This window comes from Seriola lalandi, unplaced genomic scaffold, assembly GCF_002814215.2.
Source record: "Seriola lalandi dorsalis isolate HSWRI2012SDOR001 ecotype SW California unplaced genomic scaffold, Sedor1 jcf7180002054948, whole genome shotgun sequence".
NCBI lineage: Eukaryota > Metazoa > Chordata > Actinopteri > Carangiformes > Carangidae > Seriola > Seriola lalandi.
In genome coordinates, this window is record NW_019525499.1 from 1590777 (window position 1) to 1616253 (window position 25477).

At 39.2% G+C, this 25477-nt stretch overlaps 1 protein-coding gene across 3 annotated transcripts in view; it reads left to right on the forward strand.

Annotated features, from left to right (window-relative positions):
- LOC147817509 (uncharacterized) overlaps positions 1–25477 on the forward strand; it is an 80994-nt gene that overhangs the window by 24810 nt on the left and 30707 nt on the right. For 2 of the 3 annotated variants that reach the window (XR_015436309.1, XM_087170443.1), the window contains exon 3: positions 17313–17358. The exons of the other annotated variant lie outside the window; for it this stretch is intronic. Coding sequence is in view for 1 of the 2 variants with exons in the window: in XM_087170443.1 (XP_087026569.1) it covers positions 17313–17358 (46 nt within the window). In the remaining variant the exon portion in view is untranslated. The remainder of the gene's footprint in view (positions 1–17312; positions 17359–25477) is intronic. 3 annotated transcript variants of the gene reach the window in all.

Here is a 25477-nt window from a genome sequence, read left to right on the forward strand (position 1 = left end):
GTATTATAATGCGCTTTTCTCTGGATCCTCAAAAAAAATCAGTAAAGCAACTACAACTCATCAAAAATTGAATTTAAAACTCTTTCAATGATTTACAAAGAATGAAATGGCTTAAACCCAGCTTCTAAAACCACGTCCCAGCCCGTGCACCCAGCTCCTACAAAGCCCAGTAGAAGTTACTGTCAACTTCAACTTTTAATCTCTAATTTTAGTGTCATTTAAAAAGAAAAAATCTAAATTCTAATTTTTAAACTCATGTGTTGTTTTTTTTTTTTCAAATGTCCTTATTGTAGGAGTGTTTTATTGTTTCATTTTCCTTTGGTGTGCAGAACCTTTTGAGTTGTAACCACCGTGTGGCTTTAAAAAAATAAATAAACTTGAAACTAGAAGTGATTACACTTGACAGCACAAAGTAATTCAGAAAACAATTTAGTAATAAACAAATCTAATTGTAGTATCCAGGGTTGACTCATCCTGACTAACAGTGTCCAATGAATTCTGTCGACAGTTTATGATATTCAGCTTGTCGAAGCCGTTGTTGAGGATATACTGTACGTGTCCACTCACGTCTTTCATCATGTCGTCTCTAAAATTCACAATCCTTCTGAAGACTCCTTTAGAAATGGCTATGTTCAGGATTGACTTAGTAAAGGCACCTTATTTTCCCCTTCTGTTCATATTCAGTGGTTCTCACCTGTAAACATTATGTTAATATCAAAGGCCTAACAAATTTGTTATAACAATTTTGTTGTCAGTTGCCCAGTTTCAGTTAATCATGGACTCGTCTTCCCAAAAGTCTCAAATGTTTTTCATGTCACTTAGCTGCCATACTGTTGTCCACAAATTCCAGTTTGATATTGCTGTAATAACCTTTACTGTGTGTGAACATTTTTATTCTAGTGACTAAAGTCACAATGATGAAACTGAAACGTGGAGAATTTAATCACATGGTAATTCTTCTTTTTGTCCCGGAGTCACATGGCTGGGACAGTCCACGAGGAGTCATGGGAGTCCCCTGACGTGACTTTGAATGAGATAAAAAAAAGAAAAAAAAAGAAGAGGTTTACAGGACACCTGTAACTGTGTGTGGGCTCACACTAAGCTGTTGTCAAATATTGTCAAATAATTCCCACTTTTACCATTTTACCTAAAAGTCTCATTAGTGCTGGTTTGGCTGCTGCATCAGCTTAAATTACACTAATGGTAAATCTTAAAACGTGTTGATTCATGTTGATTGTCAGACTGATCTGATGAAATGGTCAAATGAAAGTTCTACCTTCCAGATTCGATAATTAATCTTCTAAAGCCACAAATGAAGTGAAGGGCTCAAATTCAACACCACTCAGAGGAAATGGTTTTAAAGAGGTTTCACTTGGCTGGGCCCAATATTTCACACACCACATGACATTATAGATGCATACAGCAGCCCCTCAAGGACATGAAGAGACATTTTTTTGTTCCAGCTGGGTTGAAAGGGGAGTATATATTTATATATTTGAAGGTTTGGGCTCAGCAGATAAGAGCAGCTACAGAAGAAGTGAGAACTTGCTATGTGTCATCCAGTGAATTACAGCAGTAATGAGAGAGCAGAAAATGACTTGGCACCACGTCTCCCTCGAGGTATACAGCCATCGCCCCTGTTCTTTCAGTCTGAGAATAGACTGTATTTTACATTTTAATGATAATATTCCACCACAAATGCACACAAATCAATGTATTTATACAAATCATTGCACACATTAGAATTAATTAGCCTTAAGGGAATGTTTCAGTTTTCTCCCTTTTTAATCAGAAATCCATTTATATTGTAGATTTACTGTTAGCTTTCGACTCTATTACACAAAAAAGATCAAAAGATGGACTTTGTACAGCTGTCAGATGCTCAAAATTAAAACATTTTTTTTGACTTTGTTCTTGACTTCTCAGACAATGTTTCCCTGAAAGTTGAAGCTTAAAGTTTTTTCTTGATTTTGGAAACAGAACAAAACAATCTCACCACAACACCATTTAGTAGCTGGTCTGGAGTGAGACAGTACAGTAAATACATTTTTAATTCTCCCGAACAGCTAAAAAGTGGACCTTATGTGGATCATATTACCTGCAAGGTCAATAATGAACTTTTTTTTTACATTTATTAATGAGACTGAACAGATTTTTAATCAAATAAATGAATGCATCATGTTAATAAAACCCTGAATGTATAGTGTTTTAGGTCCAATCTTTTAACACTGACTTTAACATCCAGCTAATCGGTCTCGCAAAGAGAGAGAGTCCAGATGCTTTTATTGATGCTGTGTGTCTGCTGCGGTGCTAAAAGTACCAGTGTTATGGTGCAATTTTCGACTGAACTTCACTTAAAACGAGCCCAGTCGAGCGTATTTTTATCCTGTGAGTGCTTTACTGTAAATGCTCAAAACGAAAACAGACAAAAACACGCCGCAATAAAACAAACAAGAAAAACAACCAAAGACAGAATGAGGCAAAATGCTTTTGTATGCAATGTGCACATGTGTGTGTGTGTGTGTGTGTGTGTGTGTGTGTGTGCGTGTGCGTGTGTGTGTGCGTGTGTGTAAGCGTTAGTACTGGTTTGAATCAAAGTTTTGGTTTGTGTGAGTATGAAACCTTGACATTGTCCTTAAAATGCCTTCTCAGTGTACATATTCAAGTCAGTAATACATAGTTTCTTATGGGGTCAAAGCAGCACATGTCGTATGGAGCGTTTAGGAAGTTTTAAAAATGTTGTGGTAACATTTTCCTAGATTTTAATAAAATCTAAATGGTGTTAGAATAGATGATGTGAGCTTTATGCTTTTAAATGACAAATAATAGATTTACATGGAAATTTAGCTTCAGGGATCTAAAAACTGTCATGTGGCAGAAAAGGTCAAGCAACATGGAGTTATTTGTGTGTGTGAGTGTGAGGCTGTGTGTGTGGGCGTGCAGTATTGCTCATATCGTAATTTTTGTGTCCCAAAATGACGATAAACCTTACACAACACTCTGGATACGAGCTTGTGTGTGTGTGTGTGTGTGTGTGTGTGTGTGTGTGTGTGTGTGTGTGTGTGTGTGTGTGTGTGTGTGCGCTCTCATGAGTCAGATACCAGGTTCGAGATCAATAGTCAAAGCTGAATATCTTTTTCAAGGTGAAAACAGTTGTAGGTCACTGGTTTGTGGGTGTGCATGGGTGGGTGTGTGTGTGTGTGTGACTGTGTGTGTGTGACTGTGTGTGTGTGTGTGTGTGTGTGTGTGTGTGTGTGTTCTGTTGCACCTTTACTCATCATGAATTACGCTCAGAGATACAGTAAATGACTAAGAACGCCACAAACATCACTCTGCTCATTACTCAGGGGTTGTAAGAAAAGTCACAAATGACAAAGGCGTTTTCAGAAGTTCATATTCTACAGTTAGCCGTCTCATTTGTTGGCTTCAACTACTTTTCTTTTTTCTGTTTTTTTTTAACTCTTTCAACTCCCAGGTGAAAATGACTAACATCCTCTTGCAAGAGGCATAATTTACTGATTTAGCTTTATGAAATATGGAGGTTACAGGGTTCAGTTCATTCTTTAAAATGAATCTACTGGCAACCTGAAGCTGCTTCGTGCTGCAGTTTGACCATGGACCATGACCACGTTCAGTTTAAGTCAGTAGAAATTCTCTGAACAAGATGCCATCACTGAGAGGACTGACAGCCTCTAGTGGTCTCTGTGCTGCATTTACCATTTTTACAGCTTTGCAATGATTAGTCATGTTTGTTTTTATTCACTGTTTTAAAGCTGAAGGCTTCAGTCATGTCACCTTTTCATTCATTTAGAGGAAAACTTATAGATTCCACACAGAAAAAGCACAAGACCAAATTAATAGATATAAAACTTAAAAACAAAATAAATAGAAAACTATATATATTACAAGCATCTACTATTTTGAAATAAAGTATGGAAAAGGATAATTAACACTGGAGCTGCAAGGATTGGTCGATTGGCAGAAAATTAATCAATAACTTTTTTTGATCATTGAATCTTTTTTGTAAATTTTAAAGCAACATTTCCAAATATTCTCTGGTTACAGCTTGAGGTATTTTTTAACAGATTCTTAGACTGTGGGGAAATTTACAACATTTAAGATTTAACAACAGTTTTTTGGTATTTTTTTTAAGACTAAACAATAAATCGATTAATCAAGAAAATAAGCTGCTGATTAATGAAAAAAGAAAACAACTGTGAATTTCCTCTAGCATAAATACTCAGTATAAAGTGTTTTTGTACAAAGATAATCACAAGGAGACAAACATTTTTAAATACAAACAGTGTGACTTTCTTGTACCTGCAGAAAACAGTGTTAGCAGCTTAAAATACAGTTGTTCCAGTTGTGGCGGCAAAACCAAAGTGTGTAAAACATTTATTATAATGCAGGAGGTGACAGTTGTCAGGGCGAAGGTACAACAGCAGATGTTTAGTTAGTTAGTCTGTAACAAAGTAATACACATCCCATCATTGCTATTGCTGTCACTAAGTGTTAGTATTTACCTTGCAGTGGAGTTTATAAAATTAGGACGTGATTCCACAGTGGTGGCGTCATGTAAGGCATTGTACTAGTTGAGACTAGTGTAGCTAATAAGTCTGACCTTCATTTTGACCTTTCTTGTAAATCTCTTTCGTAAATATCTTTGATGTTTCTTGTAAATCCTCTCAGTAAATGTCATTTTCCATGCTGATCTCGGTACCAAACAGAAGAAAATAATAAGTTTACAGCCTCCAAAATCTCGCCTTCCTCTGCCTCTCAATTCTAACCACACAGTTTCAACTTCATGTCAGGTTGCCATGTCTAAATGTGAGATGACTGTCGTCGGCTCTTTCCATTCTTCTTCTTTGTGATCTTCAAAACAAACAACGTGATGCCAGGGAGAGGGGAGGGCATGTAGAGAGAAACAGCAGGGCTCATGGGAAAGTAAAGTAAGTCTTTACTCTTGGGATTATTAGCACAAACAACACCGAATGAAGGATAGGCCTGCTACTCATCTCCACCGTGGAATCCTTTGTTTATGAATCTATATGTTGAGGGATCAGCATTGACCAAGTGCATCATGTAGCTGATTTATTTCTGAATTTAGTTCATATTTCAAAGCAGCAGGTAGAGGATGTTTGGCTTTCTGCCGTACGTGCGAAAGTAGCGCCACTCAAAGCGCTTTACACTGCAAGCCACAGTCACCCATTCTTCCTACATAGTGTTTTTTTTCTACCATACACGCACACTCAAACACCCATGATGCATCGGGGGCAATTTGGGGTTCAGTATCAAGGACACTTTGACATGCTGACAGGAGGAGCCAGGAATCGAACCACTGACCCTCCCTACTTCAGTAAAAGTACCAATATGACAGTCTGAATATATTACAAGTAAAAGTTCTTTGTATAAGTAAAAGATTATCAAAAAAAAGGCCAATAAAGTATCTAAACGTGTCGGTGTGTAAGCAGCATTTTAATGTTCCAGTAGTTTAGTGCAGTGGTTCCCGTCCTCCGGGTGGCGCCTGTCTGAAGGGTCATGAGATGACTAATGGGAGAGGAAAGAAGAAAAAACAATGTTCTGTCACATACATTTGAATTCATTTCTGAAGTCTTCTCTGATCTTTTCTGGATAATTTCACCTCTTTGTTCCTCGAACAGTGATTTAAATGAAACCATCTGAGCAGTTTAGAGGGGAAATGTCGCCAACAACACATCTGAGCCATGATGACCGGCTCCAGCCAGACACTGTGGTCACAAGCCAGGAAGACTGAGAGGCTCTGGGTTAATCTTTATCAACATATTATATTTTATATGCCTATCATATGTTTTTTGTTTTTTTCTTTTAAATCTTAACCTCGGAGTAAAATCTACAAGACTACCCTCTGTAGTAGAGTACAAGTGTACAATTCCATAAAGTGTAAATACTCCAAATGTCTCACTTGAGTAAATGTACTTAGCTGCTTTCCAGTCCTGAGAGTGGATAGTGTTTGTAGTAACTGTCTGTGATCTCATCCCACCGTACAGCAGTGCCTCCATGAGTGGAGTCAGAGTATTCCTCAAAGACACCTGAGCAGGGTGGAGCACGGGTCGACGGGGCAGATGAGCCACCAGATATTGTTTTAATATTTACTTTTTGAGCAAGAATGCACAAAAACACAACATAACCAGACGGGAAGACAAAACAAAAACTTGCCGGAGTAACAGTACTTGTCGACGTGTACCCAGATTTACTGTATCTCCAGCGTCCGCAGCTGGAGAAATGTCTGAGGAGGAGAGGTAGATTTCCATTCTCTCAAAATGAGCCTTTTAGCTTTAACCATGTAAAGGGTTGTAAAGTCTGCTGGGTCTCATGAGGCCCCGGGGGGGGGGGGGGGGGGGCTTTCAAAACGACCACCACACCAAAACAGCAAGTTCAAGTTTAAACCTTTATTATTAATTACTCTTTGCGTGTCATGTGTAGATATGTTGAGGAAACATAATTCCTTGTGGATGTGGCACTGAAGCTGGTGAGTATCCTCGCAGCTTGAGGCAGGAAGCGCTCGTACCTCCGGCCAGATGTTAAGGAGGTGGAGAAGCTGAGCCTGGGGTCACTGTCTGGACACAGTCTGGATCCATTTGTTTCCCAACAATTGTATAATGAAACATTTCCTCCCAGAACATTTAACTTTGTAGGCCAAGCCCAGAAAAGACAAGCGGAGGTCCCCTCACTTGCTTTTATTTACAACTAATTTCTGGCACAGCAGCGTTTACACCTGTTGACGGATAAACTAATAAATACTTTTATTTATTGAGGATACACTCTGATTTTGTTATGACATCCCGAAATCCCCTAATTTCCTCTCAGCTGAGTTTGAGAACATCATGAAGACGGGTTTCAAAACATCAGGAGAACATTTTCTGAGGGATCAAGTGTGTATTCAATTAAAGACGTTCATTTCTTTCTCTGTGACTTTATGGTCATGATGTAGCTCTGCTCTTTGAGTTGGGATTAATACAAGAATTAAAGACGGAAATTCAAAAGTCTTGTTGTCAGTGCTCACTGTGAACAATGGATATTTATTTTAATCTTCTTTGTAATCTAACACCTCCATGTATGTTGTGTTTAAACTCCAATGGTGCGTCATATTTTATGTGTATATCATAAAACGAGGAGGAGCAGGATAAGACAGTGGAGACCCTCAATTAGTGGAGCAATTGTCTAAACTGTGATGAATTGTGGGTGAGGTGCTGGAGTCCGTGTTACCGTGTTGTTGAGTGTAGTCACATGTTGTGTTGCTCCAAAGGTTTCCGTCTGCTTTCCAGGAAACACTGTCAGTGCTCGACTGTGTTTCCCCTTCATCATCAGCATTAATAAGTCACGGTGTGGGGAGTGTTTACCTGGGTGGGAGCAGATCTCATGGTGTGGGTGTTTTAAGAAACTGAAACAAGGTGAATGACAGTAATATGAAGTGATGATACCTGGTAAATGTCACTGTGTGTGTGTGTGTGTGTGTGTGTGTGTGTGTGTGTGTGTGTGTGAGAGTGTGAGTGTGAGTGAGTGAGAGAGAGAGAGAGAGGGAGTGAGAGAGGGAGTGAGAAAGAAAGAAAGAAAGTTGTAGTTCCATGTCTCTCCACTAGAGGGCGGCTCCTTCCCACAGAAAACAGCCTGGGCCTCCAACAGTGTTTTTCTCTTCTTCAATCCTTCAACTAACCTGCGTCTTAAATACTTTTCTGTCAACTGAAAACATTATTATCGACGCTTTGCTCTTAAACTTCGATCTTACATCAACATAAACCGCAACCAACCACTGTTTTATATAGTAATATATATTATATTATTACAAGTCTGTGCTACCGGAGCTTTATTTATCTCTTCAGTCCAACACTTTTTCATAGCGGTTGTCGGCAAAAAAAAACGTGTTTCATCCTAATAATCGCTTTAATATACCATTAATATTACTTTAAGTTCTGATGCTGTATCTGTGGCACGTAGTGCTGCGTTCAAAGTCATTTATACAGAGCTTTTACAAAGCTTTACGGTCTGTTTATTCTCTCTGATGGTCTCTATTTATACTCCTACAGACGGAATTACAATGCTGTTTTGTTTTTCACACATTAAGTTTGATCTTTTTCTATTTCTCCGAGTGATTCTCTTTATTAAAATCACACAGTCGACATTTTTTGCTGTTAGAAAACAAGATGGTTCAGATGTGAAATCGTTCTGCTCTCGACCTGCTCTCGTCGTCGTCGTCGTCCTGTAGCCAAGATCTTTTAGAAAATGCGGTCATTTCTTCATTTAGTCATTTTGTTATTTTTCTTCTCAGGATTTCAAGACGACCACAGGTTAAATGTGATTTTTACCAAAACGAAAAAAATGCCGCACGGGGTTATAAAAAAGCGTTTGTCTTTACATGTCCACGTTCAAAGAAATATATCACCATCAATAACCACATAATTCACTGGCCTTTTCTGTGCTTTGTGTTTGATTTTACTTCTAATATAGTGGGGAAAATATAATATAGTGGGAAATATTTTGAGAAATGGGATTATTTGTAACTTGCATTAAATGTTTGGTCTGAGGGAAGACATTAGAAATATATTAGGACATACAGGACTGCGCTGTTAATGTTCCGGTGACGCCCGTCAAAAGTTTTTATAAAAATCAGAAGCAGAAAATTAAACATTTCTTCATATTTAAAAACATTAAGTTTATATATTTTTAATCTCCCACAGCTTCAGGAAATGACTCAACATTTGACAAGAAATAATATATATTATAAAATATGTCTAATGACTAGTGACTGCAATTTTAACTTAAATGCTTGTGTATTTTCGCTTCATCTATTAATGACAGTTTTGTACTCGGCTACAACAGGTAACATTTGGACCCAGTTTGTGCTGAGATGTGAAGGCTTGCCACACTCAGAGCTCAGACACTAAAACACGTTTAGAGCTAAAATAATTTTTTTAAAAAAAGGAAAAAAAGATGAAAAAAGAATAAGATGAAGTGCAAATGTGACCTTTTGGTCATTTCATTATATCAAGTTTATTTCCTGAGGACACTGCGCACACTGAAGCGGTTCTGCTTTTTAACACGTTATTTATTTATTTATTTATGCGGCATTAATCTATTCATCCATGCTTTTGTGACACTCCGTTACTTTGTAATTTGATATATTATTTTCACAATAGCCCGTTACCGAAGTGGGAATATGAAAAATAAAAGTCGACAGAAATGTAGTTTTATTAATTTATTTAAACCAAAGGAGAGCCAGTCATTTGTCCCACGTCCCAATTTAAACAGCAGATATTTTTCATGACTACAAACGTTTGATTTGAATAGAATTGCTGCCTGTGCACGACGTGGAAATCTGTCGATATTGTTGACTAGTGTGTTTATCACTGAGTAAATAACAAGAACAACAAGAGACGATAATGAAAATGTCACAGCCTGATTAGCTTCCTGTGTGATGAGCAGGCAGACATTTGACATTTTGGGCTTGTTTTCCTTTCCTTTCTCTCTCACTCTCTCTCTCACTCACTCACTCATACACACGCACATGTGCACGCGCACACGCACACACACAGGGTCAGGGTCAATTCACACGAGCAGGAATTTATGATCAACTTGTTTTTTTGTTTTTTTTTAATATGTAAAGAAGTGTAGAAGGTGTCTTAATGACATTAATACCATTAATAAAACAGTATCTTCTGACACAAAAAATAAAAATCCATTTAAGTTTTTAAAGTCTGTTGTGACTTTATTTTTTTCACAATTTATTTTCTTTTACATATGACAGAATTTTTAAATCTGTCATTGAAAAACACTCAAAAGTGTCTAGTAGCATTTTTATTTAAGAAGCTTGATCAATAATCTATTTATTCCTTTGTTTGAGGATATTGGCATATGTATTTACAGTGACATCTAGATCCTTTTATGTAAACTTAACCCTGAACTTTATAGTTTTCAGGGCTGAAATTAATTCTAAGACAGAAGGCCTTTTTATCTAAAAGCCTCGTCCTCGGTGTGTGAGTCATGTCTCTCTACAGCGGCATCAAAATATGTCAGTAAAATCCAAAAACAGATTTAAACAAGCTCAAACAAGAACCCAGTTGTGAAATCAACTTCAATGTTTGAATTTCATTTTCTTTGAACTTTGAATATATAAAGTTTCACATCTTTATTCTCGTGTGAGTGTGTTTGTGTGTTTCTGAGTCACCTGCGGTTGTGATGGAGATAATATTCACCCCACTGATGTCTCTCACTTTAAGTCAGCGTAAAATGGATATTAGAAATGCTAAAGGTTGAATGCTGTGTTACTGCAGTTGAGACAGTTGTTGTGCATGTAGGAGGCAGACTGGACTAGGTAACAGCTGCTTTAACTGCAAACCAGACAATGCAAATATATAAAGTGTGTAGTGGAAAATAAAGAAGGTTGAAATACACACGCAGAACAACAAACTGAAAATGTAGCATCACCACAGGTGAACATTAATTTATACTTTTCCCATGAAAGATCCTAAAGCTTTATGTAATGTCTTCTATTCTGCTGTCACATAAGATGATGTGTATTATTAATTTATATTACAAGCTCTGAGTGAGTTTCACAAAATCCCTAAAATAAAAATCAGTCATCACAGTTAACAAAATACAATATTTTTCAGTCTAAGGGAAAACAGCATGCACATATTCACGTCCTGATAATCTTTTGGTCTGTGTGTTTATCAGGTTCATGGTGACCTTTGTGTGTGTGTGTGTGTGTGTGTGTGTGTGTGTGTTCAGTGGATATCGGTTCAGTAAATCATCATAAACTGTTATCATTATATGAACTAAACTATAAAGCTGTATGTAAAGCTCCTGTGGTCACAGTGCTCCCGTACTTTCAGTGATGGATTTAGGCTGTTGGAGACTTAATGAACTAGTTCATGTCTTGCGGTGGCTGTTTATCTTATATTGGGAAAACTATTCTTAACCAGGGTTTAGTCTGTATTCAAACTGGTCAGGTACACGTGGATCTTTAGTTATTAGATTATGAGTTGTGTAATATTTTGGTCGTAGAAACTGCAGCTCAGTGTAAGTTGCTCTGGAGAAGTGACATGAAAACACTCTGCTCTGAGTAATCATTTGTCTGTTATGACTTTTCCCCAACTATTTAAAATTCTTAAAATTACACCTACTCCTTCTCTCTCATTGAATAATTCAGAATCTATCCAAGTAATGTTCATTTCAAATGTTCCAGTAGTCCGTCCTCAGTGTTTGGATCCTGGAGGCTTTAGGGTTCCACATCACACTTCTGTCAGGTGCTTATTGGGCAACGACAGGCCACAAACCAGTTGTGAAATCCTGCTCGTACTTACATGTCTACATGTCAGACTCGGATTCAAGTTGAGCACAGATATAAAAACAAACTCTGCACAGTGAAGGTCGAACATCCAAGTGAACTGTCTGAAGGAGGCAATATTTCACCTCTGTTTTCCTTCTGCAGCCCACAGGTGATGGTCCTGCGTGGACTAATTGCTCTTATTTAAATGCAGCTCCGCTCGCAGGGGTTGTGTCTTCGCCTGGTCCCTTCACAGATTTATGAAAATTCATGTTTGATTTAAATTCATCAGATTTCAGATGAACATCTAGTGAAACTGCATAAAAAAATACGGGACTTTCATTCGAATCGTTTTCATCTGCTCTGGGCGAGGGTGGGGAGGTGACACCTGCTTCTACAAAAAGCACTGTGGGCATCAAAGCAAAGCCTGTTATACTGTTGTGGTTATGAGCTACTCTGTTTTAATGATGATACAGCGAGCCTACATGTTTTTGTAGAAGTTTAGTTTCAGGTATTTGGCAGAGGTATGATACAAACTTGTCATTAGAGCTCACATCTCCTATGTCTTTGTTTAGCTCTTACAGTGTTGATTATACAGGTAATTATAACACTGATGGGTTTTCTCATTGTCATAGCTCTGATCCAGAGATGTTTGTAAATGAACAGTGCCGGACTCGAAGCCTTTTGTTTTGTTTTTTTTACCCCTTTGGGAAACGGGGGGAAAAAAAAAATGGCTGCAGTTTATACATGTGTCTGTACGAGAGTAAACGCCTTCGAATTAAAGTTGAACGTCAGCACTTTAACCTTGTTTTCACTAGTTCATTATAATGGAGAGTCCGAAGGAAGCTGCCAAATTCTCTCAGAATGAACCACACATGTGATGGGGCAGAGCAGTTTCGGCTTTCCAGCTCGCACCCTTGGTACTCTTGTAGTTGGTCGGTTAAATGGAAATGTATGCTGCTGTTTCATTGTGGTTTCCTGGACTGGACAAGGGATACAAAGGATCATTTCACTGTACAGCTGCTGATGCACTGAGCTCACGGCACAGAATCACAACAGTGCAGATCAAAACTTCATCCTGGCAAAAACACTTACAGCATTTTGCCCATTTAAGGAAAGTGATAACTGATAATGTATTTATTTTTAAGTTGGATAATGGTACTAGTGTATAAATTTGCAGGGACATCTGCCCTGCAGTGTTTCCTCTGAGAACATTTCCATGAACTTTCTGTTTAAAGGGATACGATTTAAAAAAAGAAAGATAACTAAAAGAGGGAAAATAGATGAGAGATGAGCTTTAACTAAACTCATGTTTCTCTAGTCAGGCAGGTAGAGGTCCAATTTGTTTTTTTTTTTTTACCTGGCTATGAAATCAAAAGTATCTTTGCACCAGTGCAGCAAACATAAAGCAGAGAATCACAAAACTCTAATACCTGATTTAAGCTTGGGAAAGATTTTTATTTCCTCATTCATACACTGAAACTACGCTCATACAGATGAGTCGGGGCAGCAACTTTACACACATTACAAATGCATGCTGCACGGCCACACTGCTCTAAAGCACAGAACTTCATTTGAGGTTAAATCCTAGTGTTCCCGAAGGAAGCAAATGTTATGTTTCAAACTGAATTACAGGGAAATTTGTATGAAATGATGCACAAAACATCAATAAGATGCCCATGCCCGAAAAAGCATGAAAAACTTTGGGATTTCAGTATTTCAATATAAGCATCATAGACGTGTCATTCAGAGTGAAGAGTTATTTCTCTGACTGAAATCTGCTTGAAGGGACAGTTTTGGTCAAAAGTCAAAGGACAATCAACTTTTATTAGTTTTGCCCCAAACATCTGAAGGGAGGATTGGCACTGGAATAATCTGTGTCTGTCTGGTTTGAATGCTGACACACTGGCGTGCAGTGGGTTACGTAAGGCCTCCATGCGAGATGATGTTGAATCAATAACAGCATTAAAAACACACACCACTGTCCCAGTATTTACATCTGTCAGAGATGCAGTTGTCCTAAAGTAACTTAGCTGAATTGCAGAGCTAATTTAAGCACCGCTCATATCACAGGAAGAGGTTTCAGTGTTTTTCAGCGTGGAGTGAAAGCCTGTGTTTTGTGTTGAGTGGCCGCTGTTGTGAGGCTTCATGAGGAAATCAGGCAGGGATCCTGCTGTTCAGCTTGCCAGCTATGGAAATGAGAGATTATCTTTTATCATTAAGTCACCCTATCCCACTCAACCCAGCACACATCCACGCACACCTCCACACCCATATCTGCTAACACCCTCATACCCTCTCACGCAGGTAAACACCCACACACTCGCCGTGTGAGTGCGCTTCTATCAGCGCGCACTTTTAAGTGCACATCTTGTAAACACGTTTGTCAGGTGTTCGATGTGTCACTTGTATTTTCTAAAGACATCTGGCACACTGGGGCCTTCATGGGTCACCTTGACAGAAATTATAAACCTACTGTGTAGGTGTGTGTGTTTGTGTTTTTGTGTGTGTGTGTGTGTGTGAGATACCTTTTAGCTTTTTGATTTGACTTATTGCCAACATCATTGCTCATCTGCAGTGTCACAGTGTTACATTTCACTCATTCATTCACTGATGTTTCAGCTGAGGCTGCTAACGTTTATTTTCATACAGTCAAAAAGTCTAGAAACTGTAAAAAAACAAACAAAAAAAAATGCCCGTTATAATTTTCCAAAGCCGAGGGTGATGTGCACTCACACAATTAAATGATTAAATGGTTCATTAAGGGGCGACCCGATAGCCGAGTGGTTAGGGCACCAACCATGTGGGTGCAACTGCCCTGAGCAGCGAGTCTCTGGCTCAGCTCCCAGCTGGCCGGAGCCCTGGTTGCATGGCAACATGTCCCAGTGTTGTCTGATGTGTTACGTTACATCAGTCTGCATAAAAAAAAAACAAAAAAAAAAAACTCAGACATGAGCAAAGGATGAACTTCACATCACACAGACTCTTGCTGACACACACATCCTCATGGATTCAGGAAGTAAAAGTTGAGCTTAAGCTACTGTTGTCGTCGATGGTCAGATTTAGAGCACCTACCTCAGCTGCTGGTCAGAGAAGCCGCACCAGCTCGACCTGTTTATGATGGTCGGGCCCTGAACATAATTGCTGCTTTAGGTGGTCACGAGCTCCACATAATACAGTGTTTTGTTTTGAGCACATGTTCGTCGTGTGTGGTAAACCAGCATGTACCTCATTTGTCATCTAACTAGCATCATTCAGTTACTGACCAACAGAGGCTCAGTTGTTCCCATCAGCAGGGCTGCTTTGTTTTCAGGGCTGAGGTCACTTTTTTTTTTTCTGTGGATATTTAACAGGCTGATTTCAGAGCTATAGTGAGTCACTGGGTTTGAATTTGACTCTTATTAAGACACTTTTTTTATTGGTGCCAGCGCAGAGAAGGCTTTGAAACTGTATTTGCAACTTCCAGTTGGGAAATTAAACGCTTTATTTAATGAGCCTGTAATTTTCGAGAAGCACTGTAAAGAACTACAGTGGCAAGGAAGAGTGAAACCTTTGGAATTAGCTGCGTTAGTGTTTAAATTCATCTTAAAATATGGTCATTGAACAAACAATCTATTTTGTGTTTAACCCTGAATGTCCATGTAAATCTACAGAATGGCTTCAAACTAAGAAAATCCACCTTTTGGAGCGGTCCACTCAGAGCCCAGGTCTTAATCCAGTTGAGATGCTGAGAAATGACTTGAAGAAATCCGTTCACGCCAGACGTCCAGAGAATATGTGTGAGCTGAAGCAGCTCTGTAGGAAAATCGGTCCAAAAATCCTCCTGGACGTTGTGCAGCTCGGATCAGCAGCTAACTCCCGCTCGAGGTTATCGCTCCGAAAGGAGATTCAACCAGTTATTAGTCCAAAGGTTCACTTGTTTTCTTCCTGCAGCTCTGTGGATGTTTCATGGGTGTGTTCAATAAAGGCACAAAAGATAATAATTGTTTGTGTGTTTTTAGCTTAGGCACATTGTGCTTGTCTATACTTGCAACTTAGATGGAGATCAGATTACATTTTCACAGTTCACGCACTTGTTATCTTCAGAGGGATTTCTTTTCTTTCCTTTTATTTAAATAAAACCTGCATAAAATATAACTGAAGAGCTAACTCCATAAGTAAAAGAGGAGAAAAACAACAGGATAATTACAAAAAATTAAAAATTAAAAAAATGTCGGCACTTTCATGTTGGTGCCCATCAGCAATGGGCTCAGGCGATCTGCACACCATCAGCCAAAGGTTTTTTCAGCAGAGAGATTTGCAACCACCTGCAACAGTAAGAGCAGCAGAGGGATTTTCTTCCAGTCACCACAGTGAAACAAGTGAAATAGTAACCACCTGGCTGAGCTCACAAATGTCACTTTCCTCTCTGCAGTGAGGCATTTCCTGATGTTGTTCCACGTGTTGTTAGCATGGCATTTAGAGCAGCTGAGCATGACCTTTGAACCTTAACATTAAGAGACAAACTAATTTGAATCTTGCACACAGCTGTAAATAGCAAGTACATCACCCTGTTTCTGTGCAAGAGAGTAAAAATATGCAGTTTTGAAAAAGAAAGAAAAATTCACAGGAGACAGTGAATTGAGATCAGGATGCTTCGATGACTTTGTTGTGTGCACGTGGCTGAACATATAACGAACGGATATCTGACACCCTTTGTCATGACCCCCCCCGTTCCCGATATATTTTAGGTAAAAGTGAATAATGTGCATGATTTATTTCCATTTTTTAGGAACTATTTATTTGTATACACTTCTGGCTTTGTTGTAAGTAAACAAGCTGCTCCTGTGTGCTTTTATCTGCTCGATGGTGTATTCTGGCTTGTGAGTTACTCAGATGTGTTTACAAGACAGACAATAGTTTGCCAGATGACATTATCTAAACATATCACAGTCAACAATGATAAACCATGTCTGCTGACTTGCGATCCAAAGATAATTTTTGTTCGATTGATCTACCATTATTTTCTTAAATGATTGATTTATTGTTTGTTGGAGGAAATTGTCTGAAAATAGTGTAAAAAGTCCAGAGTGAAAACATCTTAGTGAAGGATTGTAGTAACCGTCCAAAAACCCAAATATTTTCAATTTATCAATCAGAGAAAAACCAGATATTCACATTTGGAAGCAGAACTGAAATGTAAATCAGCAAATCTTGCTTAAAAAATTACAATCAATCTGTTGTGAAAGTAGTTTATTTTGATTTTCTGTTGGCTCACTAATTGATTAAGTAGCTTGAATGGCACTCAGCTTCTGTCAGCATCTGCACCCAATTGTACAAAGTCATAGATCTCAACTGCATAAATATGTTTGATCCATACATTATTTCCAGAGAAATTGACAGTAATGTTGAAAAATGTCTTGCAATGTTTAGGAAAGTGATAAAAAAAATTTCTGGATAGGCGCCTTTAACCGGATCCACACCAGAACTCAGTGAGTTCTTCTCTGGCCCGTGCCTCAGCCCTCCACCAAGTGTGGTGCAAATCAGTTCATTACTTTTTGCCTAATCGTGCTGACAAATAAACAAACAAACAAACAAACAAACAGACACGGGTGAAAACATAAGTTTCGGCTCTACAGTCAGCTGTTCATAAGTATTGTTGTTGAGAGATGAGAAACCTTCACGTGGCGCCACATCACTGAAACTCCACACAACAAGAGAGACATGGAGAAAGATGAAAGAGACTGAAAATGAGGGAGACAAAAGTCACATTAAGTGTTGAGAGTTCATGTGAGAGGAGTGTGTGGGCTTTGTTTGGCTCCACAGATGGCACACAAACTCTCACACACACACACACACACACACACACACACACACACACACACACACACACACACACACACACACAGATAAAATGTTAAATGTCAGAAGGCAGAAATACCGTTGCCTCCTGTCAAACACATCTCACATCTCCCTGAATAGTAAAGCATTGCCTGAAACCCACAAAACTTTTCTCGGTTTTGTTTTTCAGAAGTTGACAAAAAACAGTTGTTTCACCCTGAAGCTGACTAAATATGGTGAGTTCTAAGTTATATACATTCCTGGAACACATGCAGTATCCCCACCTCTCATCACCTGATTATTTATCAGAAACTGTTGGTTTGTGACGGATTCCCCCGGCGCAGGCCTGTCTGTTCCTGTCTACCAGTCATACCGCGCCGTGTGAGGAAACAATCCGCTAATTTGAGGTAGAGAGATCATGTGCTGAGCGCTCACCGCCTGCCTCTTATCTGATGTGCCTCTCAGCTGTGTCATTATTAAAGCAGAACTCTGACTCATCTACCTGAAATGGACTTTCCCATTTATTCTACCATATTCATCAAATATGAGCAAAATCTCCTCAGCTGCATACTCATGTCATTAGTGCAGTTGTACAGCAGTCAAAGACCATGTCAAAGTTATTTTTAAATGCTTTGCTAATCCATGAATAAGTAACATGAAAGTGCAATACAGGATTGACCAAGTTAAGAAACAGTGATGCTGCGACATAGATGTAAAATGCCTCACTCAGCATTATATTTATGTCAAGATTTAACAGAACAGAAACAAATTTGAGGAATAAATGTTGGATTTCTTTAAACTGTCAAATATCTGTCAGAAGTGGCTTTTTGAGGTGAAGTCAGACCGGTGAAATGCAGCTTAGGCACATGGTGGCAAACAGCAGGCGGGGCAGGAAATGGGCACATGAGCCGTCCACATAGTTGTACATTATACAGCATTTTATCAAAGGTTTTGTTGTCATACACTGATCGATCTACACTCAGTTGTCGGTTTATTAGGATCAACTGCTTAAACCAGTCGGTCTAATACAACAGTCCTGCAGTAAATCCTCCCCTCATTAATACAGAATGGTCTTTCTGTAATATAACCTACCACCACTAATATAAATGGGACAAAATAATAGAAACACTGGACTGACTGTTGTATTAAACTGCGTTTGTTTTACCCAGGTGTTCCTTATAAACTGGCAGCTGAGTATATTTAATGTGCTACAGCTGACAAGCGCATTATCTGTCACAGAAAACTGATTCTGGTTATTGTTGTCTCAGGTTTCTGTCTGGCTGTTGGTCAGTGTCATTGTCGGCTCACGACAGAACAGTGACGTTATGTAAATACAGTTTAAAGTCAAATTGGATCTTCTCTGTGCACAGACTTCTTTTTTTTTCCCTCAAAACATGGCGCACAACATAAAGCTCACAAAACAGATCTGTGAGCTGTAGCAGAACAAATAACATGAGGTTTAATTCAGTTGGATCTGCCATCGTGATTTACTGTTACGCTGCTTTATATTGCACAGGAAGTGGCCAGCTGGCAAAAGCAAATGAAAAGGAGCTAAAGCAGTGACTAAGATTATTATTTTTACTGTCATGAGTCATCACTGAGTTGGAGAGGACATGCTTTGTCCAGGGCTGCACTGGAGCTCTGCAACCTGACAGAAAAGGCTGTATAGGCTACTCTACAGTAAAGCAGTGTTTTTTCTTTGTATCAGATCATTGGTGTATTGTTGATGTCTGAAGCCCACCACTGTTTTGGTTTAACATTTTCATTTCAAGTGAAGGATGGACAGAGGAAAGTCTGTGGCCTCCAAGTCTCAAGAAAACTCTCAGACAGAAACCCACTGTTTGGTCAAACCTGCTCTGTGGACAGGAGTTTGGTCAGAATTAATCATTACAGCGGACAAAGGTGCAAAAGCACGAGTTCAAGATGAAAAAATTTACAGATTCCAACATTAAAAAAACTAATTTCTGACTGAATTGGCTCATTGATGTTGAAGCTTTAAGTGAAGAACAAATCATGAAGTTCTCTGAGACACAGTGAAGTGATGAAGAAGGTGGAAATGGAAGTTTTCATTAACAAACAGACATGCAAAGAAAAACAGTCAGTGTGGATCAGCTCACAGAGATCCTCTGTCTCACACAAAATCCTCATTATATACACTTATCACACTGCTCATGTTCACACAATGCAGCATTATACTTGGAAAACGCTTGAGGCTGGTTTACATTTACATTCTCCCAAAACAGAGGGAACCACTGAAATCTTTAATGATTTCATATTTTATATAGCCTCTGTTTAATCTTTGTCTAAACTTTCTCTCAACATATGAGATGATAGCGGTTTTTCGGCGGGACCTGCGAATGCTGGATCTGATTTTAGTTGCAGAATCACCGGCAAAGTCAAACATCTCTGTCAGTCACTGCTCTGTCTGTGACAGCAGAGACGCTCAGCAGGGTTAAATGGTGACTTGCAGATATGTGAAAACATTTAGTGACGCTTGGAGTTGCCAAATCACTGGGGTGTACCCTGGTTTGTCACATGGGAAAATAACAGTACTGCTTTTAAAGGAAACAAAATGATGCAATCTGTGTGACTATTGTTCCACTGTGGGGAAATATAATACAACTATACACAGAACATGAGTTTTTTTTTAAACAGTGCAACACATAGGGAACAGCAGCATTAGTTCTGCTGCTAAAATTCCCATGTGTCAGCTGTAATAAAGTGCCGCAGTCCCCCTGGTAGGCGGCGGTGCTCAGGTGTTGCCGTAGCTTGATTGTTTTGCACACACGGTGTATTATTAAACCCATCAGGAAACAGAATGTGGCACGTTTTTGGCTCCGTAGCTTATGTAGTTTCCTGTTAAGGGTTTTTTTTTTTTTTTTTTTTTTTGCCTGAAATGATGTTTTCGATCATTGAGGGCAACAAACCGTTCACATATCCGGTAATGCTTGAGTCCAGTTGTAGCCGTGTTGTCTGTTGCTGTGGCGCGTTACCCAACAACGTCGCCGCGTCTGTCACCAACGCGGTGTCAGGAGTTTTTATAAGCTCTTATTCACAGTCGGACAGTTAATACGTGCGGTGAGTCCTCTGTGGAAGCGTCTCTGGAGCAGGCTGATAACGTTTCTTTGTGTCTTGGTCTCACATTGAGTTTCCACTGAGGTTTACCACATAGGAAAATACAATAAATTCAACATTATTTTTTCATAAGCTGCACCTCTTAAGCAATTACCGTTGTACCATAACCACAGTGAAGAGCATTTTTTTTTATATCTAATAACCATGAGAAAACAGCAGATCACATGGCATGGCTGAGAGATGCTCTAAATTTGTTCATTAAAAGTAAATGACCAGTAACGTAAGAAAATATAAACACACGACAAAAGTCTCCTTCATTTTTTGTCTGTCATTGTGTCCTTACAACAGTGAGATCAAATCAACTGAATTCAAGTGCAAATTAACTTCTAATTTCTAGAATCAAATAAAAATGTTCACGACTCTTGTGCAGTGATCTGCTTTATTCTTTTGAATCTTGAATATTGTTGAAACATCTTTTACAGTGCTGGAAGATTGTATCACTTGTTTTAAGAAAACAAGATTTTCATGACACAAAGGTAAACAGGAATGAATAGATTAGCTGGACTTTTTTTTTTTTTTCTTTTTAACAAGAGTATTTACTTTCTTATCAGCAGCCAGTCTGTGTACCGTGTGTGTTTGTGTGTGAATGTGCGTGAGGCCTCTCCCACTTGTGGTTGTCTTGTCTCCCAGACCGTGGGAGGCTCTGCAGTCTTTCACATCGGGACAGCTAGACATCTGCATGCCACCAACACACACACACACACACACACTAACCCGTGCACACACACACACACACACACACACACACACACAACCGTGCACACACACAGGCACGCTGTTTTGTGATGTAGAAACTGATAAACAGGCACACGTAAGGAGAGAAAAAAAGAAAGTGCTGAGGTTTAAGGACACATTGTGAGCCAGCTTACCTCCCACTTGACCAGATAAAATCAACTTTTTAATGTTAGAAGATGCACCAACACTGAAGTGTAAATACTGAATTTTTGAATCTTCATGTGCAGAGATTTCATGTTTCTGGAGTATCTTTCTATTTCACAGCTGGTGTGATATTTTCTTAGCTCTTATTTTAATTGATAACTTTGCCCATTGTTGTGTAGAGAGTGAGAGGTAAAGAGCAATGACAGAGATGTGGTAGAGTGATCTATTTCTCTATCTAACTCATAAACCCACGCTAAAGGTCACAGATGAATTTTTGCAACAGTCTTGTATCTGGTTGAAGCTTCAAGTCTCTCCACTCCCACTGTGTGCTGTATGTAAATGTAAACTGAATACTGAAGCATGTTAGTCAGATTTTAAAGAATGAAGCTGGTGATATTCTGTATTTTTCTTACCATGAAAAAAATTCCATGAAGAGACCGAATCAGACTCAGAATAGCTCCCAACAAATGCACATGACATTGTGTTCATATAGTACTGAATAGTTTTTCCCGTATTTGTACAGGAATGTAATTGTCGATTGACTTATGCTCTGAGGCAGCTTTTTTCTTTGTTTTTATAAATTGGATGAAGCGCTACACTTAGAGTATATACTGCACCTGAGTCGCAGGGAGGTAGTTTAGTGGAGGTGCTGGTGTATGAAGCGTAGGACTGTGACACCAGAGTTCAGGGTTCACATCCTTACTCCCATCTGTGGTGAGGTTTAGGCTACAAAAGCACTCTAGGGAAAGATTGTGGTTTCTGTTAAATGTTATTTAACACGTTTCATCTCTAGTCACTATGGACTTTTTTTTTTTAATTAAACATCACTACAAGCCACTACAAGTGGATTTTGTTTCTTTGCCAGCTGGCATTACATATCCTCCTAAACATATTTGCCAATTAGTTGTATATAAATGTCATTTGTAGGAGACAGGGGTGGCAGAGACCTGAGTTTTGTTCGGTTCCAGTTCGCGGTGCATCATGCTTGGGTGTCCTGGCAGCGCGTCGTTGGCTCAATTTGAGAAATAAATATTAGCAGGTGATACGGAGGCAGGTTTCAACAATGTCGGGTCACATCAGCTCCTCTAACCTCTTCCATAATAAAATGTTTTGTAACCCTGTGTAACCTTGGCACATTTGAGCAGACAGGCCTCATTGTTTCTAGATCCTTCACACTTTGCATATAGGAAGAGAGTGGGAGTCGTTGGTGCTCTATTCTATAAGCTTCACTGCATTTGGAAACAGCAGGTGGTTCTGTTTTCTGTGGGATTATTTTATTTCATGGCGTGTCAATGCAACACAACCACACATATTAGCATGTAAATGAATGGCTCATACTACTGCTAGAGGCTCTGGTGTAGACCTCAGAGTGGCAAACTGTAAAATTAGATAATAACAGAGAGGTTCACCTTTCACCACAAGGAAAACAATGCAATGACCTGTGATATTTACACTGGCTGAAAGCTGAAGTCCACCTGAACCAAAGTGTTGATGCCGCTCTCAGCTTGTGTCATTTCATGTAAGTGGATGTAAATGGCACTTACTAGTGGACCTCGGCTTTTTTTCAAGTTCTTCTACAGTTATTAAAGCCTGTTGAGCCAGACTGTATCTTGGGATTGTGGGTATTTTAATGCAGTTACGTATGTACAGCAACATGTTTTTTCCTCCATGGTTGTTCAGTGACGCAAATTTCTGAACTTTCCGGACTCCGGTGAATTTCTCTTTTTAGTTGTGGCATCTACATTAGTAACAGTTTATCATATACTTCCTCTTGTATGTTGTCAAAACATTCATATCTATCCCTAATATACTGTGGTGCTGTTGATATTATACTCATTGTGGCCTTATGCCATCTTGTTTTGTCTGACCAACTGTTCAGAAACCAAAACATTTTATTGACTATAATGTGACGACAGGTGAAAAGCAGTTTGGCATTTTTTGGTTGATTAGAAATTAAGCAATTATCAAAATAGCTGCTGCTTAATTGTGCAGCTCTTTAGGAAACTGACGTGGAAGGACTGTGCTGATCAGAAAGGCAGGTTTTGTTGTGGGCACGACTCCAGACTTATTGGAAGCTAAACTACAGATTGTTGTGCATCACTGAGGCCACCCATCGTACAGCGAACACCTGATCATGTTTAATTCCACTGAGAGGCCAGGGAGGATTTTTTTTTTTATTGAATCAACATCTGTTTGTAAATGTGATCCAACTTTGATCAGAGCATTTTCTCTGTCTGAGCAGTTTGATGTTGATTTAAAAGACACAATGAGGTTACAATGAGTTTAAAGTGAAAGTTTAAAAGACTCTTAAACTCCATCTTGTGGAATTATGTCATGCTCAAGGATACGTGTATGTTTACTGTTGATAACTCATCAAACTACATTACATTAACATCCATTTCCTGTTTATGTTATGTGTATATAATATACCTGTCTCCACTGTAAGTCACTTTCTAGTGAAAACTTGAGTGGACTCCTGTGATAGCGACTCATCCAGGGCAGAGTGAGTGAAAAAATAAATCAATCCATTCCTGAATCCTCAAATTCTGAATCCCAGTTTCCTTGAAATGAAATGGAGACATCAACAGTATCAAGAAGTTTTCTCTAACTACAGGGCGAGTAACTGGTGATGTTAAGGGACACATATTAACTTATAGATGTTTAAAGAAAATATTGGATGTGGGAGAACTTATCCCACTGTTCACTTCATCTCAGAAGTTTTAATCAACACGTATTACTTGTCAGTGTTTAGGCCTGAAGGAAGAGAGTGGTGAAGAGGAAGTGAAGGAGGACATGTCACATGTTCGTGTGCTGCACCACTTACCTGTGTACGATGTCGCCTCACTTCTGCTTCTCTGTACGTGCAGCTAATAACATGGGATTAAATGTAGATGTGAGTTAGCGGGCCCTGCCAGCGTCTGCTCCTCCGATGGTATCGGACAGGTGTATCGCGAGACCTCGGTGAAAACCATCACATGACGAGCAAATATACATAGTCTGTTTACTCTTACACTGCTGACACGGTCTGCTTGCACTTCACCCACCACTACAACAGGTTGGGTTGTGCTGAGCATGCATTTTAGCAGCATAGGTTGCATTTCATTTTACTGTTATACTGCGGAATAAAATGAAGGAAGTGAAAATGGCTCTTTAAACAGATATGGTTCAATCCCTATTGCCTATGAAGATCCAGATCTACTGCTGACACGCAGACATACAGATAGTGGTCTCAGACTTTTGGACCCCACTGTATGTGTTCCTGAAAATAAAGTCCTGATGCAGTACCATGACTGTTTCTCCTCCGCGTATGGCAAAATCTACCTTTTTTATGATCCATGGCGCACACAGCAGACATGTTTATGACGCAATTATTTTCATATTTCCAGTCAAGCTTTTGTTCTATAGTAAAATTCCGTGAGAAAATGGTGAAATTAAATATAAATCTGCCACATGGAAACATTAAAGACCCTCTCTGGCCCTCCCAAAAAATTTGAAACCACTCTCCCTTGAGGAAGAATAAAAAAAATACATAACCATCCCACCAGTACGTTTCATAAAGTCCCTTATCAATCGTGATTTTGTGCCATCTCTGACAGGTGTATTCTTATATAATTGGAATGGGAGATTTTCAGGGAAACGTAGTGTAATATTATAAAGCTATGGGCTCTACTGTTTAATATGCAGGCACTAAGACGGTCGCTAAGTGCACTAGGTAGCAGATAGATGGACAAACGCAGACCGCCGCTGTCTAAACACATGGAACACATGATGTGGTGTTTCTCCAGGGCACTACGCTGTAGCTTTTGAGGTGGGGGGGGGGAGTGTTACTCTTTCACTTTCTCCACATAGTTTTTCCGAACTCGTCTTATTTGACGCCAGCTGCAGGCAGCCAGGTTGTGTTATTAGTCACAATGTGTAAAGTTAACACCACGTGATCCCGAGCTCTCTCAGATCACCGTGCACGCATTTACAGGATGAACTGATTTATAGGATCATTTGGCCCCAGACAGTCTAGTACATGCAGAAGAAATAATGTGTGTGTGATGAAAGAGGGCTAGTTATCTTGAGACTGATTCAGTTAGTGTAAAGGGTTGGTGTGTCTGGTTATAACTGGTTGACTCCTTACTTTCAACAGATGGTGGTGTCGTTTCACATCTCACTTCAAAATGGAGACGCCTGTTTTTAGGCCACAGCTCTCCTACAGACTTTTGTTTTGTCTCTAAAGCCTCCCACATTTCTCTTCTGTGTCTGAGCTGTTATTTGCTGCAACTCTACATGCACCACAATTTAACCAGCATCTCTTTCTGTCTTACATTTCTCTCTCTCTCTCTGTTTTTTTTC